Genomic DNA, 16,646 nt, shown 5'->3' on the forward strand with positions numbered 1-16,646 from the left:
CGGCCCAGTGGTTAAGAGTCCTGACAGCTCTTCCAGAGGACCAGGGTTCAATTATCAGCACCCAGACAGTGGCTGACAACTGTCTGTAACTCCAGTCCCATGGGATCCAATGCCCTCTTGTGGCCTCCTTAGGCATCGGCACACATGTGTTGCACATCCATTCATGTAGACAAAACACTCATGGGCATCAAAAATTAAAATAAAGGAAAAATAAGGTGGCGGCAATAAAGGGGCATACACACATGTGCACGTGCGCATGCGTGCATGCACACACACACACACACACACACACACACACACACACACATTCAGGAAAGAATAAGGCAAGCCTGAGAACATGGATATGACCTTCTCAAAAACAGAGCCACACTGAAGTGTTCTAGCAGTAGTTTCTCTCTAGTTATATCTCAAATGGTTACTAAGAAAAAAAATTAATTTTACATTCATTTAGCGCTCATGAGCATTGCATGTGTATGTTGGCCGTTGGCACACATGTGCCGTGCAGATATGTGGGGGTGAGGTAACAACTTGCAGGACAGAGGTGGGTGCTCTCAGCCAACCATTGGACTGCGCACAGGGTCTCCAATGGAGGAGTTAGAGAAAGGACTGAAGGAGCTGAAGGAGTTTGCAACCCAATAGGAAAAACAACAATATCAACCAACCAGATCCCCCAGAGCTCCCAGGGACTAAGCCACCAACCAAGGAGTACACCTGGAGGAACCCATGGCTCCAGCCGCAATGTAGCAGAGGGCCCGAGTTTGGATTCCTAGCATCCACATAAAAGCTAGGCCCACCTTGTTAGGCATCAGTGGGAGGAGAGGCCCTTGGTACTGGGAAGACTCAATGGATACTCCAGTGTAGGGGAATTTGAGGGTAGGGAGGTGGGAGTGGGTGGGTGGGTAGGAGAACACCCTCATAGAAGCAGGGTTGGGGGGCATGGGATAGGGAGTTTCTGGGGGGAGGGGACTGGGAAAGAGGATAACATTTGAAATGTAAATAAAGAAAATACCCAATAATTTTTTAAAATTAATTTTACATTCATTTAGTGCTTGTGCATCTGGCATGTGTGTACATGTTGGCTTTTGGCACACATGTGCTTTGGCATATATGTGGGGGTGAGGGAACAACTTGCAGGAGTCATTTCTCTCCTCTGGGCATCAGGCTCAGGTCATTAAGATCAGTGGCAAGCATCCCTGCCCTCTCAGACATCACAGTACCCCAGAATTTTTTTCAATAGTCTTTGATCAATGAGATGACTAGATGGCTCCAGGGTTGCCTTGAGTGGTGTCACAATGTGATACGATAGAACCAGGAGCCACAGGGGCTTGAGGTATGTCCTTTCACCATTAAAGTGGTTTCTGCCGAGAGTCCTAGAAAACTGCAGCTTCACAGCTAAGAGTGGGGAAAGGTCTTAAGCAAATGTTAATTAGGTTAGAGTTCTCGGTTTTCTGCTGGCTATAGAGGCCTCAGCCAGACTCTGGAGAGGTTCCTTTCTCTGCTATGCCTCATAATTTCCCCTGGCTTCCTACCTTGCCTTAGGAAGTCTTATTATGGATGGGTACAGATGTTTGGTTGAAGAAAATGGAAAAAAGAAAGTGTTGGGGTGGATTGCGATGGTGTCTGTACAAAATGCAAGTGCCCTAAGGCCGGAGAGCTGTATATTCAAAATAAGTAGGAAACTTCTGTATACTCTTCAAGATTAAGTAAGTGCTCGTCATAGGATAGAACAGAAAAGTGGGTCAAGCATTGTTTATCCAGTGTCAGGCATTGGTGTTCCCTCTGTCTGGAACACTCACTCCATTCTCCCAGTGGCCTCTCCCTCCCTCTGCTCAGCTGTCTGCATGTGCCTCCAGGAAGAATCCCTCTGGGGCACCACCCATTATTCCTGTTCCTAGACCTTAATATGTGTTTTCACTGGAGCACATCACTGTCTCTGTGGTTCTGAGGGTTGGGACTTTTTTCTATCTTGCTCTCTGCTGACCCCTGGAATCTAGAGTAGAGCCTGGCCCTTAGTTGGTGCCGAATAAGCCCTTGTGCAAAACTTAATGGAAAGTTCACCCATGGGGGGCAGGAGAGATAAGCACCCAGGAAACTGTTGGGCACACTGAGGCACCAGCACTGGACAGAGCAGGAAGGCTGGCCTGAATTAAAGGGGCACAATCTTAAATCCCTGGTTGGACTCTGAGTCTGTCTGTTTTCAATGCCTGGGCCCTTTTATGGACTTGCAAACGGCTTTCCAAGGAAAGCCACACCACTCAGGGCGGGGCTTGTGTATACACACACAGATCAGGACTTCTCTGGGCCTTTGCAGGAGCAAAGCCAGCAAGCGTGACCTCTCAAGCAAACAACTGCTAGAGCTGGCCACAGTACAGCAACTAGAACCAGGAAGCAAGGGAGACAGGAAAAGCTGGTAGGAAGGTTAAGAGCTAGCAGGGCAGGCTAGCCAGGGTCCCAGTTGGGCTAGGGGTCAAGTTTGCATTTCCTTTCAGTTCACTTAGCTGAAGTAAAGGGCATAGAGACCCTCTTCAGGGGTTTCCTCTGACAGTCATCAGGTCATTCATACCACAACAACTGGGAGAATGAGGAGATATCCTCTTGGCAGAGATTCTTAAACCTTTTAAAATGACTGCTGGGAGCACTCTACAGACAGATTGCCCAGCCTGCCTCGCTCATTCTAGCTTAGTGCCACATCCCACTTCAGAGCACATGAAAACCACTCTTGCTTTCAATATTTAAGGAATGACAGCTAGATGTATATAAGGGGCAACAACATCCTATATTTTATTTAATGCACCTGAAGTTAGTTTAAGGATGGACTGAAGGCTATAATTAAGTCATATGCATCTCTGGTTCTTTTTGACCCACCGAGGGCCTATTAACAGTTAACTGCTGCTATGTTTGAGGTCGTTTGTAGGCTTGTATGTGCTCAGAGTCTCTACCTCAGCCTTAAACTCCCTATGTACCCAAAGAAGACCTCCACTTTCTGACCCTTCCATCTCTATCCACCAGCTACTGAGATTACAGGCAGGAGTCATCACACCCAGCTAATGTAGTGCTGGGGATCAAAGCCAGGGCTTCACAGAGGTTAAGCAAAACTACTAACTGAACCAGCCCTGGGGCTTGTATGTGTGTTTCAAGCTAAGCGCTAGGTAATGTCATAGTTCCAGTCCTGGTGTAACCACTTTCTAGCTGCAAAATAACTTCATCGAGTCTTAGTTTCCTATGTCAAGTCGGAGAGAATAACGGTCTATTTGAAGGGGTAATTATAATGATTATGCAATTTCTACAAGGTCCCTACCACAGTACCTGCCTGACCCATAAGAAATTTCCCTAATACATCATTTTGCATGACTCAAATCTGAATTTCCAGGGTGGCATGTACTGAGTGCCTGTTCTGTTCCAGATACTTTATGCATGGAACCTCAGGTAGTTCTGGGAGGGAGGGGCTAATCCCTGGAGACTCTGAGTGTCTCAGAGGGCCAAGGGCTTGCTGGAGGATCCTCAGCTAGTGACTAGAAGGGCTGAGATGGAAAGGCAATTCAGCCTGTTTCAAGCATCCTGGGTTTCTTCTACAGCCATCTCTCTGTGTTCTCAGTCTAGACAAAACACCAGATTCTGCAATCACTTCCCTGTGCAATCACACTGTGATGGAATTTTCTCTTTCCCCTTCAATCTCATGACACATGTGTGGTGTAAATACCTGATAAGAAAGCCCAAAGTATTTATGTCAGAACAGCAAAAAAGTGTGGTGCCAAAAAGGTGTTGCAAAGAGAGCTCCCCTATGTTGATCCTCCGTATTTTTTTCCTGTGGATAGAAGGGGTTCAAACAGAGGGTGGAGAGAGATAGCTCAGTGACTAAGAGCATTTGTTCTTGCAGAGGACCTGGGTTCAAATCCCAGCACCCACATGGCAGTTCACAACCACCCATAACTCCAGTCTCAGGATGCACATGACACATAGACATATAGGCTAGAAAAAAGATACCCATACATGAAATAAGATAAATAAAATAAGAGCAGGCTCTGCTCTTGCAGAGAACCCAGTTCAGCTCCCTGTACCTTCATGAGACAGCTGCCCGCCAGCTCCAGAGCCTGGCACCTGTACTCAAGTGCACACACACAGACAGACACATATACATACTTAAAAGAGTAAATACATATTTCTAAAAGTTGCATTTTATTTCATGTGTTTTGCCTGCATGTATGTAAGTGCACCACATTCCTGCCTGGGGCCCACAAAGGTCAGAAGAGGGTAGTTGGCCCCCTGAACCGTTACAGATGGTTGTGAGCCTCCAGGTATGTGCTGGGAACTGAACCTGGAACCCCTGTATGAGCACTAAGTGTTTTTAACTGCTGTGCCATCTCTCCTAAATCAACCAGTAAATCAGTCAATCAATCAATCAATCAATCAGTCAATCAGTCTGTCTGCTTATCTACCTTTCTTTCTTTTCTTTTCTTTTTTTCTTTTTTTTTTAAAGAATAACTTCTAACTAAGGGATATCCACCTGCTTAGCCTGCAAGTCCAGCCCAGGACCTGTGATAGGCAACAGATGGGTGACAGACGTATAGAGGAACCTTTGATTCCCTAGACAAAACCAAAGTTTAGAACTGGGGACAAGCAGATCCAGGAACAGAATAATGTCTTGGAACCCAGGGGAAAGGCCATTCTTAGGAGGCAATAGACAAGGGGCCATTCCTCATTTAGCTCTTGAGCCAGCCAAGTGAGAAATTCCCCCAGGACTGCTGTGAAATACAAGAGTGTATTATGTCACTGCTTGGCATTTGTCTGAATCTGGACAGGGCTTTCGATACCACAGCATCCAGGAAGCAAGACTCTCCCAGACCAGTAGGGACCCAGCAGAGAAGTAAAGGTCTGGGCTCTGGTGCTAATAGCCCCAGATTACCTTGAATGTCTTTCATTCCAAGCGATCCAACCACAGAGCAGTCTCACCCAGAGAATGCTAGGACATAGGAGCTAAATCCTGCAAGAGATGCCTGGGAGAGCTCTGGACCTTTAAGAGAAAGGTGTCCCTCCCAGAGGTCTGTTCCCAGCCCACATCCAACAAGGTGCACTTCGAGGAGTGATCACTGGGTGTCAGCGGTGCTTCTCAGGTGTTTGCCCTGCCTCAGCTGTTGTTAGCTTATGCCAAAGCATGCTGCAGAGGGAAAAATTCTCCATGGAGACCCAGGTAAAAGGCTTGTTAGCTCCCCTGCCTCCCACAAGCTCCGTGACATTCCTATTGTCCTCACACCCTGGGTCTTCTGGAAGGCCTGGGTCAAATGGTCCACCAGGGAGTTGCTCCTCTGCCCTTACTTGGCATAGCCTCAAATCTGTCTCTTCCAATTGGCACCGCAGCATGCAGTTAGAGAAATTCTCACAGATGTGGCTTCAATTTCAATGTATGATCACAAATATCAGCAAAGTACCCATTACTGACTATCCATCTATCCATGGTTGTCTGGGTATCATTGTCTAACATTTCAACTTAACTTGATAGTGGTGGTGACGGTGGTGGTGGTGGTGGTGGTGGCGGCGGTGGTGGTGGTGATGGTGATGGTGGTACTGGTGGTGGTGGTGGTGGTGGCGGCGGTGGCAGCGGTGGTGCCAACAGTGATGGACAGAGGTATCTCAGCATGCATATGGAGGTCAAAGGACAATTCTCAGAAATTGGTTCTCTTCTTCCATCTGTGTCTCTGTTGCCCTGAGTACTACAGGCTACCTGTCCTTAAGCTTCTAGGTGACAGGGAGTCTCTGCTTCCATGGCACCATGGAGTGCTGGGATTACAGAGGACAGGAGCCACATGGCCAATGTCTTGTGGTTCTGGGGCTTGAGCTCAGACAGTCAGGTCCGCATGGCAAGGGCTTCTGCCCACTGGGCCACCTGATCAGCCCTCACTCGCCGACTCCTGTAAACAATGTCACATCCAATCCTCAAAGCTCTGTACCATTATGCTGGCTTCACTGGTTTCCATCAAGAGGAAAGTGGGGGCTAAGGATATAGCTTGCCTAACCGCCATACTTGGGGCCTTGGGCTTAATTTCCAGTGCTTCACAAACCAAACTGTATCTGTTGTTCCAGCGTTCAGAGGCAGGAGGAAGCAAAGTTTAAGGCCATTCATACATGACAAGTTATGAGGCCAGCCTGGGTTATATGAGACCTTGTCTCAAAACCAAAACCAAAAAGAAAAAATGAAAAAAAGAAAAAAAACAAACCAACCAAAAGAAAACACACACACCAGTGGTATGTGTGTGCCAAGATGTGTGTAACGATAAGACGACAACTTGGTGGAGTCAGCTCTCTCCTTCCACCCTGTGGGTTCCGGAGACAGAGCTCACGTCATGAGGATGGGTAGAAAGCTTCTTTACCCACTGAGCCGTCTCACAAGCCTCTCCTTTTATCTCAACACAGTCAAAGCTCACATCTCTACTAACTAACACCTCTTCTCTTCAACTGGCTCATCTGGTTGATACTAACTCTACTTTCCTTGCCACACTGGGGTGACTTTTCAAGGTCACAGTGCCCTCCATACCACCAGATGCAACAGATACAAATATCTTTGAACCTTCTCCACACATACCTTGATTGTGCACACCAGACGGGGAAGCAGTCTTCTTTTATGCCTTCCTATTCTTGGTGCACAGCAGACAGGAATTCTCTTTTTTAAAGCCCTCATATTCTTGGATTTTTTTTTTCACCTTGGTTATATTCTGGTTCATGGTTTAAATGCTTGTTCCCCAGCTGGTAGCAGTGTTTGGAGAAGCTATAGAAACATCAGGCCGTTGGAGTCCCGATGGCAGAAGTAGATCCCTAGGGGCAGGAAGTCTATCTGGTCCCTAAGTTTGGGCATACTCTCTACTTCCTGCCTCCCACAGGTTCGAACTCCACCATGCCTTCCTCCCCCTCCCCCGCACTGATGAACAATATTTTCTGGAACTATGACCCAATAAACCACTTCTCTTTTATTTCTGAAAGGTATTTTGGTCACAACAGTGTTAAGATTCCTTTTGTTGGCTCCTCCACTCTGATTCTAAATTTTTATAGATTTCTATTCCCATCCTGGCTTGTTCCTCTGTTTCTGTGTTACCCCGTTTTCCTGAACAACTCCATCCATGCTGCTGATACCGCTGTCTGAGCAGCTGCCTCTCAGCTGTGCATCTGTGGCCCACTCCTATCTACTCAACGTCTCCACCTGCATCTTTCACAGGTATTTAAACATTAATAGGTCCAGGATGGAATATTCCATTCCTCACTCTCCTGGAAAGCCTGTTCTTCATGTAGCCGACTCTCTCTCTCTAGAGGGGACCACGGTCAGCCGCACCGCTCACGCCCCACACACAGAAATCGGCACCTCATCCTTCACTGCCCCCATGCACACTGAGAGCAAGGCTACTTGTTTTTAGCTCCAGCATCCATTTCCCTTCCTCCCTGACCTCTGACCCCCGTGCAACCCCACAGAGGTCCTGGCTAGCACCACTGCTCAACCAAAGAAATGAGAAACAGTTCAAACGCATCTTTCCTGTCCCCCTCACACTCTTCATCCATTCTCAACACTCCAGCCACAACGGTCTATGAGAAATTAGGTCCGTGGTGAGCACATGCTGTTAGACTGAGTACGCAGGCGCGCACAAACCTCTGAGGAGTACAGGATAGTTTATTGCAGGTCGAGAGTCAACTAAAATACAAAGCCAAACCAGAAAGCCAAAGATGTCAGTTCCCTGAGTAAAATTCCTCGGCAGCTCCTCTCTGTATTTAGGAGAAAAAGCACACCCTGGAGGCTCTATCCTGGCCTTTTCCTCCAGCCTGTCTCCCACCACGCTTCCTCCTTGCTTACTGGAGCAGCTGCTCTGGCTTCACTTTAAAAGGCCAAGAGCCATCCTGCCTCCCTGCCTGGGAACCTTTGCTCAGGAGGTTTTCTCATCCCTTCCGGTACTAGGTACTAGCACCTTCTCCTTCCTCCCACCGAGCATCCCGTGTGACCCCATGTGTCCTGTGTATGCATTAACATACTATTATAATTGTTTTGCTTTCTCCACAGTTGAGACTAGCTTTTACCTTCACATACATTGCGCTTCTATGTAAGTGCCACCTCGACAACCAATGCCACCAGTCTGAGCAAAACACCCCGTCCTTTCTAAAATTCCTATGTATCATGGTAGAGATGCTTAAATACCCATCCTTCCCTTCCCCCCAGGAGTCTAAATGGTGTTCCTTTAGACACCCCTAAGGGCTCCAACAGGAGATCTACTGAATACTAGTAAAAAGGAAGATTGTGGCAAAAGATAGAGTTTGGGGGAGGGGTTCTAGGACAAAAGGCCACAAGCCTAGCACAAGCAGCGGTCTTCACTACACCACACCACAAGCCCCCGGGGAGACTCTTTCCAGTCTAGTGATTCCCCTCCTTGGATTCAACCCAGTAAAGGTCTTCTCCCCACCCCATCCCACCCCCATCCCAGTGATTGCCACTGGTTCAGGGAACTAGTTTCCACCCCCATGTCTAGAGCAAGGTGGTGGGACTCCATGTTTTCCACTGAAGTGTAAACTCAAAGAAAAAAAGAAAGAAAGAAAAAAGAAAGAAAGAGAGAAAAAGAAGAAGAAAAGAAAAAAGAGTGGGCTACCTCAAAGCAGGGGAGAAACACAGAAATTAAAAAGCCACAGATGAGCCACTGTGCTCGGGTGTGTTTAAATGATTTTACAACAGACAACAAGGGCTAGGCACAGGCACCTTAGGACGAGTGAGCAGCATATAAATTCCCAATACTACAGGTGTTTTTTTCAGATACTTATCCTCCAGCCCAGCCCTCAGACATAGCCAAGGTGTTGTTGTTGTTGTTGGTTTGGATTGGTTTGGTTTGGACAACCGTGGTCACTTCAACTTCAGGGCCATTCAGAGTGAGTTCCAGGACAGCCAGGGCTATACAGAGAAACCCTGTCTCGAAAAAAAGAAAAAAAGAAAAAAGAAAAGAAAAAAGCTCTTCTGAAGTTGTACAAAGATGCTCTAAATGCCTTCAGACTCCTCCAGTCCAGGTCCCAATTGTCCAGGCAGCCCAGTACATCCAAGATCCCGGAGTACCCACTGAAGCTGGGTTGCTTTAGGAGAGAAATGTCATGGGGGTGAGACAGACGCAGAACTACTCAAACCACCCAAAAGGACAGCACGGTGGAGGCCTCCTGAGAAAAGGAAGAGGTGGGGAGAGAAAGAGTGTGCCACTGAGGAGAACAATTGACCCCACCCCTGTTTTGAAGATATAGACACAACTCTGGTTGCTTCAACTTTCACACCTGCGTTTTCCAAAGAGAAGAAGAGTTAACGTCTGACACCGCGAAAGACAGAGACGACTACTTTTGTTTAGAGAACACTTTGCACGTTATATTTTGTGTTTGGGGACATTTTTAACGTTTCTCAGTTGCCAGCCAACTTTCCTTCTGAAACTTCCTTGTAAGTCTCACGGCCTTGGTCTGCAGCCAAGTGGGAAACTGTTCTTCCTCCACTGGGTTTCGGTGTTTCCCTCCCTCCCTCACCAACTCCACTTTCAATCCTGCCTGTCCTTTAGCGCTTCCTGCTTGAGTGCCACCTCGGGGTATTTGTGTCCCACTTGCCTTATGATGTCCCTACGTCCACTGAGGCCACCGCACTCTGTTCCTGGAGCCTGTGATACTTGTGTTGTAAATATGACTTACATCTTCGCACTATCAGTTTTTCTCTCCTCTCCTCTCCTCTCCTCTCCTCTCCTCTCCTCTCCTCTCCTCTCCTCTCCTCTCCTCTCCTCTCCTCTTCTCTTCTCTTCTTTCTTTCTTTCTATGAAAAAAAGCTGGAAGCAGCATTCAGAGAATCCCCTCATACTGATAATTTAAAATAGTTTCTCAACCCTCCTTCAAACTGACAGATCAAAACTCATATGCAAAAGAGACCTCATGGTTTCTCGTTTTCTTTTTTATTAATTGTTCCAATCTTTTAATCTTAATTAAAAAAAATTTAAAACATATATGGAGTGTGTATGCATGTGCATATGTGTGTGTGTGTGTGTGTGTGTGTGTGTGTGTGCCTTTCTGATTTTATATGTACCACATTCATTCGGGAGCCCTCGGGGACCAGGTCATTGGAACCCAAGAACTATCATTACAGGTGAAAATGAGCCACCATGTAAGTGCTAGGACCTGAATTCCAGTCTTCTGCATGAACTGTAAGTGCTCTTAACCTCTGAGTCATGTGTCCAACCCCTTAAAAGTGTTTTTAAAATTGCATTCATTTATTTATTTATGGGGAATCTGAGGACAACCTTCATCCACCAATTCTCTCCTACCACGTGGGTCCTAGAGTTTGATTTCAGGTCGTATATTGGTGGGGAAACACCTTTACCCATTGAGCCATCCTACCAGCCCAGTTTCTCATTTTCAACTTGACTGACTGCATTTAGAGTCACCAAGGAAACATACCTCTGAGTAGATCTTGAAAGGTATTTCTAGAAATACTTAGCTGAGGGAAGGCCAGCCCTGACTATTCAGGGGGTCTGATCTGAATGAAAAGAAGAGCCCTGCAGAAATATCTTTCTCTAGCTTGTGACTCTGGACTCATTGTGATCAGCTGCCTCAAGCTCCAGCCACCACAGTTAGAGCCACCCCATTATCACCATGCCCTTCCTGGACACGAAGGCCTATACCCTCAAACGGTGAACTGAAATACGCCCTCCTAATATAGTTCGTATCTGAGTTCACATTGACTTGTATATTATCGTTTTTAATTCTCATACCACCTAGAGAGGCTAGCCCCAGGCTTAGAACCAAGTCTTTAGAGATATGAGGTGTGCCAGACCCACACATTTACAAATAGGCCAAGGCTCCTTATTATATGGGAAAGTGATGGCAATGCCCAGGAAACTCTTAATACATAGACAGCCTTTCCAGCTTTGTGCAGGCCTGTTGGCCATGATTCACACCTGGGGAGCAGTATGCCCTCTGAGAGACAGTTGGCAATGTCTGGGGCCATTTTTGGTTGTCATTCTGGGATAGAAGATACTACTGGCAACTAGTGAGTAGAGGGTACAGATGCAGCTAATACCCTAAAATGCACTAAACCATCCCACACAACACCAAGCTTCCTTGTCACTACATGTTCACAGCACTGTAGGGACAAACCCTGCTCCATACATCATATGCCTTCTCTCTCCCAACCTTCACTTTATTCTCTTTTTCTAGGATAAGCAACATACTTCAAATGACATTACTGGACTTTTCATTAGACAAGATATTTAGGTGTGTGTGTGTGTGTGTGTGTGTGTGTGTGTGTGTGTGTGTGTGTGCTGAGGAAGTACAGGCAAGGAATGTATGTACTACTGAGCTACATTTCCAACCCTTCAATACAGGACCACGATACAATGACACTAGTAAGTCTCCAACTTTACTGGCCATAAAGAAGTAAAATTCAAAACTCAAACTCTAGCCCATCTTTCATAGAACATTCTTTTGTAAGTTCCCCATTGCTTGAAGGGGAGGGAATGCACAAGGTAACCCTGCTGTAGAAGATAATTTGGAGCATCATGGGATGTTGGGCAACATCCATTCTCTCTACCCAGAGGATGCCAATTGCATCATCCCTCCCAGAATAACAACCAAAAGTGTCCCCAGGCATAGCTAAGTAATCCTTGGAGGACAAAATTGCTCCCAATAGTGAACTGCTGCTACCAGGCCTTCCCTATTTTGTGTTTCACGGTGGGTATGCCCTGGGGTGAGGTTGGATGGGAAGGAGAGAGAAATGGAAACGCCTGCCCAGCTAAGGAACATTCTGACTAGACAGCATCATTTGGTGAAGGTCTGGTCTCTTCAGAGTTTCAGCCCACACTGGACTGTAGGAAAAGGAGACGGCATTTAAGAATCAGCTTACAGATTGCCTGTGGATGGATGGAAGAGAGAGATGCAAGGGACTCAGGTGTTTGTGGCTGCTGCCAGCAGAAAGCCAGCCAAGCAAGGGAAGATAGCAGCAGCCATCGGTGGATCCAATTCACAGAAGCTGTCTGCTAACAACTTCTGAGAAGTCCAATGTGTGAAGAAGAACACAGAGAGTCAAAGTCAATACTGCAGGTCCTCTAACATGCTACCTCTCTTGGCTATTCTAAGCTTCCACAGAGAGGCCAGCTCACAGATTATGGGATTTCTTACAATAATTAGAACAAGCTTCCTCCTCTTGTTTTTCTCCTTTTCCCAGTGGTTGAGTAAGCCCACTCACTCCTATCTCTTTCTGACTGGGATATAAACTTTCATTTTTTTTCTAGGAAACTTTATATCATTTAAACACATGAATGCATTCTCTCTCTCTCTCTCTCTCTCTCTCTCTCTCTCTCTCTCTCTCTCTCTCTCTCTCTCTCTCTCTCTCTCTCCTCCCTCCCTCTTTTCCTCCCTCTCTCCTCCCAGGCTGGCCTTAAACTCACTATGTAGCTAAGAATGACCGTACCTCCCAAGTGATGGGATTACAGGTGAGCAAAGTCACGCCCTGTTCTATGGTGCTGGGGATTGAACCCAGGTATTCTGCTTGCTAACAGACATTGCTTCTTAGTACAATGGCCATTAATTTATGAGGCAAAGCTCATCCAGAAGTTGTTCTTTTCATGTGCCTGGCTCCATGTGTTTTCATTCTGATGGTTCTTAGTCACCAACCTCTCAATTCAAAAGTGTTGGAAGCCGTAATTCACTAAAGTGAATCTAATGACCAGCCAGATTTGGACTCCACTCTGCTGTGAAACCTACCTAAAGCAGCTTTATAAATCCAAGAATGGTGTGGGAATTTCTCAGGTGCTACACACACACCCTGGACGTTCACATTTGCCTAGGAGAAAAATACATCTCACGTGAGGCAAGAGTACCTGGTTATGCAATAGCATTAGCAACTCAGGTGACAGGGCTCTACTAGGAAAGCAGGAAGTCACTGTGCCTTTAAGACTGAGACATTGAGAAACTGTAGATAGAGAGGCAGTGAATTCCCTGCGATTAGTATAACACCCCTGCTACAAGGAAGCGACTGGTGTAACTTAGACTAGCAAAGTAAGAGAATATTAAAGAAAGGAGGTGTCAAAAGAAAAGATCAACAAGACTAGAATGCTCTTTTCCCTACCACTGTCAAAGCCACAGTGGAGGGACTGACAGATAATAATAGGACAGACAGCACTATTCTTGGGATTTATAAACCCAAACTGTGTCCCAGGCTATGTGCTAAGTGCTTAATATACTCTATCTGGTTTATTTATCATAGCAACCATTAGAAGTGAGGAATCAGCAGTATTCTTGCCTTACAGAGGAGGAAATGAGGCTCAGCTGCAGTGATTTGCCCAAGGTCACACAGAGCACATAAGTGACAGAGACAGCCTAGAGGTTTTGAGGTTTTGCTTCTAGCTCTACTGCCTTTAAACTCTGAAAGCCAAGCCCACACCCCTAGTACAATACATCCTCATTCTCTGTGGGTTCTGCATCCATGGACTTGGCTAATCAATCATTGGAAAAGGAGCTGTACCTATGCTGATACATAAGAGGCTTTCTATTACTAGTCTCTAGATAACACAGCATGGCAACTACTGTTGTACCGTTTATACTGGGTCAGGTAGTAGAAATAGTGAGATATTTTAAAGCACAAATGAGGAGCTAAAGAGATGGCTCAGCCTTTGGGGGCCTGACTGATCCTTCAAAGCACCTGGGTTCAGTTCTCAGCATTCACAAAGAGGCTCAAAACTATCCATTACTCCAATTCCAGAGGATCCAGTGTCTTTTTTTTTTTTTATCTCCATGATTTCTTGCTTGCATATCATGTATTTATACACTCAAGCCCACACACATACACTTAAAATTAAATAAAAACTTTTTAAAATGTTAAAGCAGGCAGGAGGATGTGTTAGATTATATGCAAGCAGAAAACCATGTTCTACAAGGGATTTGGGTGTCCACAGGGTTATTGTCTATACATATACCACCACCACCACCACCACCACCCCAAGAGACAGCTGTAGGGCTGCGGATATAGTAGCTGGTGTGTGCTTGCTTAGCACATACAGAGCCCAGGGATACAGATTCCCAGCGCCGGTTGTAATCTCAACACTCAGGAAGTTCCTCAGCTACCTAGAAAGTTCAAGGCCAACCTGAGATACCTGAGATCCTTTCATAAGAGAGACAACAGGGTGGTGGTGGTGTACGCCTTTAGTCCCGGCACCCAAGACAGCTGAGGCTACACAGAGAAATCCTGTCTTGAAAAACCAGCAGAGAGAGAGAGAGAGAGAGAGAGAGAGAGAGAGAGAGAGAGAGAGAGAGAGAGAGAAAGAGAATTGTAGTTGCCATCCATGGTTGTGCTACATAGTTACAACATGTATTTTTTCATTGACGAGAGTGGTAAATGTAACTTGTCCACAGAATAGGTCTAGTTCTTCTGAATTACTGCTTTGACATTCTTTGAAGAACCCCCCAATTAAAATAAATAAAAATCCTAAAGGACACTTAAATTAAAACAGCAACAAAAACTCAGCATTTTCATGCAAGTGGCATAAAATGACTCCCTGGTGCTTGGTTGACAAAGCCATGGCTCCCACCTACTGCCCAGTCCTTATCTCATGTCACTAGCCTCATTTTTCATTATCTCCTTTAAAATACTACCGGGCATGTATATGTGTGTGTATGTTGAGTATGTATTTGCATGTGTGTGTGTACATGGAGGCCAAAGGTTGGTGTTGGGCATTTTCTTCTATGGCTTCTCACCCTGTTTTTAAAGGCAGTGTCTCACTAAACCTGGAGCCTGCTGTTTCTGCGGAACTGGCTAGCTAGCAAGCCTCTGGCATCTGCTAGTCTCTGTCACTGCATATTGTGCCCAGCTTTTTAGAGGGATGCTGAGGATCTGAGCTCAGGTCCTCCTGCCTGTATAACAAACACTTTACTTTGCATGGGAGTGATAAACACTTTATCAAAAGGGCCACCTCCCCAGCCTATGAAACATTGTATGCTAAGCTAAGCTGAATCTGAAGCTGTAAGACTCTGTGGGATGCCCATCTTCACACTGAAGTGGAAAATGGGAAGGGTTGACGGGTAGGGGGACTGAATGGGTACCATTTCATGTCAGAGGGTCCTGAAGAACATGTGGAAAGGGGAGAAAGGCAGATGTGGTGTTCCAGGGATATGAAGTGGGTAACATAGAGGCCAGCCAGATGGCCTAAAGCCATAAAATTATTTAGTAGATTTTTATTACCTACTAATTTCAAAGTCCATGGCTTTGCATGGGAATGAGAATTAATTACCTCTAGGAATCAAGAGTCACACAGAGGGGGAAAAAAATCACAGGGTGATAAGAAGACTCACAGGCAGCAGAAAGCTCAGTCTGCTCAAAGGAACATGCAGGGGCCTGAGAAGAGGTGCAGCCGTTAAGAGCACTAGCTGGACCCTCAGTGTCCTCTTCTGCCTCCACGGGTACCAGGCACTCACTCGCACAGTGCTCATGCATACATACGTGTAGGCAAAACACCCATACATACAAAATAAAACTTTTTGTTGTTTAGTTTGAAAGGATGTGCGATAAATCATTGTCATCTAAGAATGACCCTGTTCTGAAGAGAAAGGGATGCGTACACCAGCAGCAATGCTGGCTCATGTTTAAGTAGCATTTGCCACCTGCCTGGAATTATATGGAGCATCTTATAGATGGCACTTTATTTTGTGGTTCTAATGCACTGAGACAGATTGTATCATCTGTTTATTCAAAATGAAAGCATTAGGGATTCTAGAAATGAGCTAATAAGCCCAGGGCCTTATAAGTAGTAGATGGCAAAGCTCAGTTGAAACCCCAAATGAACATTCCTTTATGGTGTGTCTCTGGTCACTTCCAGTGGGATCTCTGGGATGCTGCTATTAAAGTTCAGAACTTTAAGTCCCATCCTAAACTTCTAGTAGAGGTGCCTAATGCTTGGGTACCACCTTCCTAAGGATGACCAGAGTGCTACTCTGGGCCAAATCCTGATCAATGCTAGATATACTAGAAATACTCAATCCTACAGAATTAGAAAGGGTGGGAACTGGGAGACAGTGTCTGTGACGTTAGTGAGACAAGCGAGATCAGAAAGAATCACTGAAAACGTGGCTTAGGGAAAAGAAACAGATGACGGTGCTAAACCTGTAAACCCGGCACTTGGAAAGTGGAAGCAAGAAGAATAAGAGTTCAAAGTCATAGTTAGCTATAGAGCAAGGTCAAGGCCAGCCTGGGCTACTTTAGACCCTGTCTCAAAGAACAAATGAACGGGGGGCGGAGGGGGGGGCGGGGAGAGAATCAGTGAAGATGGAGCCAGAATTTTTTGGATAGACTCTTCCAAAGGAGTGTCCACTTGAGAGAAGCAGGCTCTTCTGGCTCTGACCTTGACTCCTCAACTTGATTGTTCCTCACTGCCACCTGGTCTTATCTTGATGACATGTCAGACCCTAAGAACAAATCAAGCTCATGAACACAGATCAGTAAGTAACAAGATCAGAAGATTGGGCAGTTGAGGGCTGCTTGGCGTAGGGGCAGGAGTGATCATATGGAGCAATGGTACTCATAGAGCATTTTCATGTGGAGACATCTGCTGGGCACAGGGGAAGCCTTAAAGACACAGGTAGGTCTAGACAGAGTTCTGGATTATACAAGGGATTCAGGT

General features: G+C 46.0%; 2 protein-coding genes across 2 annotated transcripts in view; both read right to left on the reverse strand.

Annotated features, from left to right (window-relative positions):
- Positions 1–16,646, reverse strand: part of Tmem98 (transmembrane protein 98) — a 45,515-nt gene that overhangs the window by 16,875 nt on the left and 11,994 nt on the right. The window lies entirely within an intron of this gene.
- Positions 5,843–12,291, reverse strand: H2bn1 (H2B.N variant histone 1). The gene is given in 5 exon segments (XM_085829319.1): positions 5,843–5,906; positions 8,987–9,087; positions 11,777–11,840; positions 12,166–12,224; positions 12,226–12,291. Coding segments are annotated over 5 exon segments (354 nt in total).

The sequence above is a fragment of the Mus caroli genome, unplaced genomic scaffold (assembly GCF_978045245.1).
Source record: "Mus caroli unplaced genomic scaffold, Mus_caroli_1 scaffold_13, whole genome shotgun sequence".
NCBI classification, from domain to species: Eukaryota; Metazoa; Chordata; class Mammalia; order Rodentia; family Muridae; genus Mus; species Mus caroli.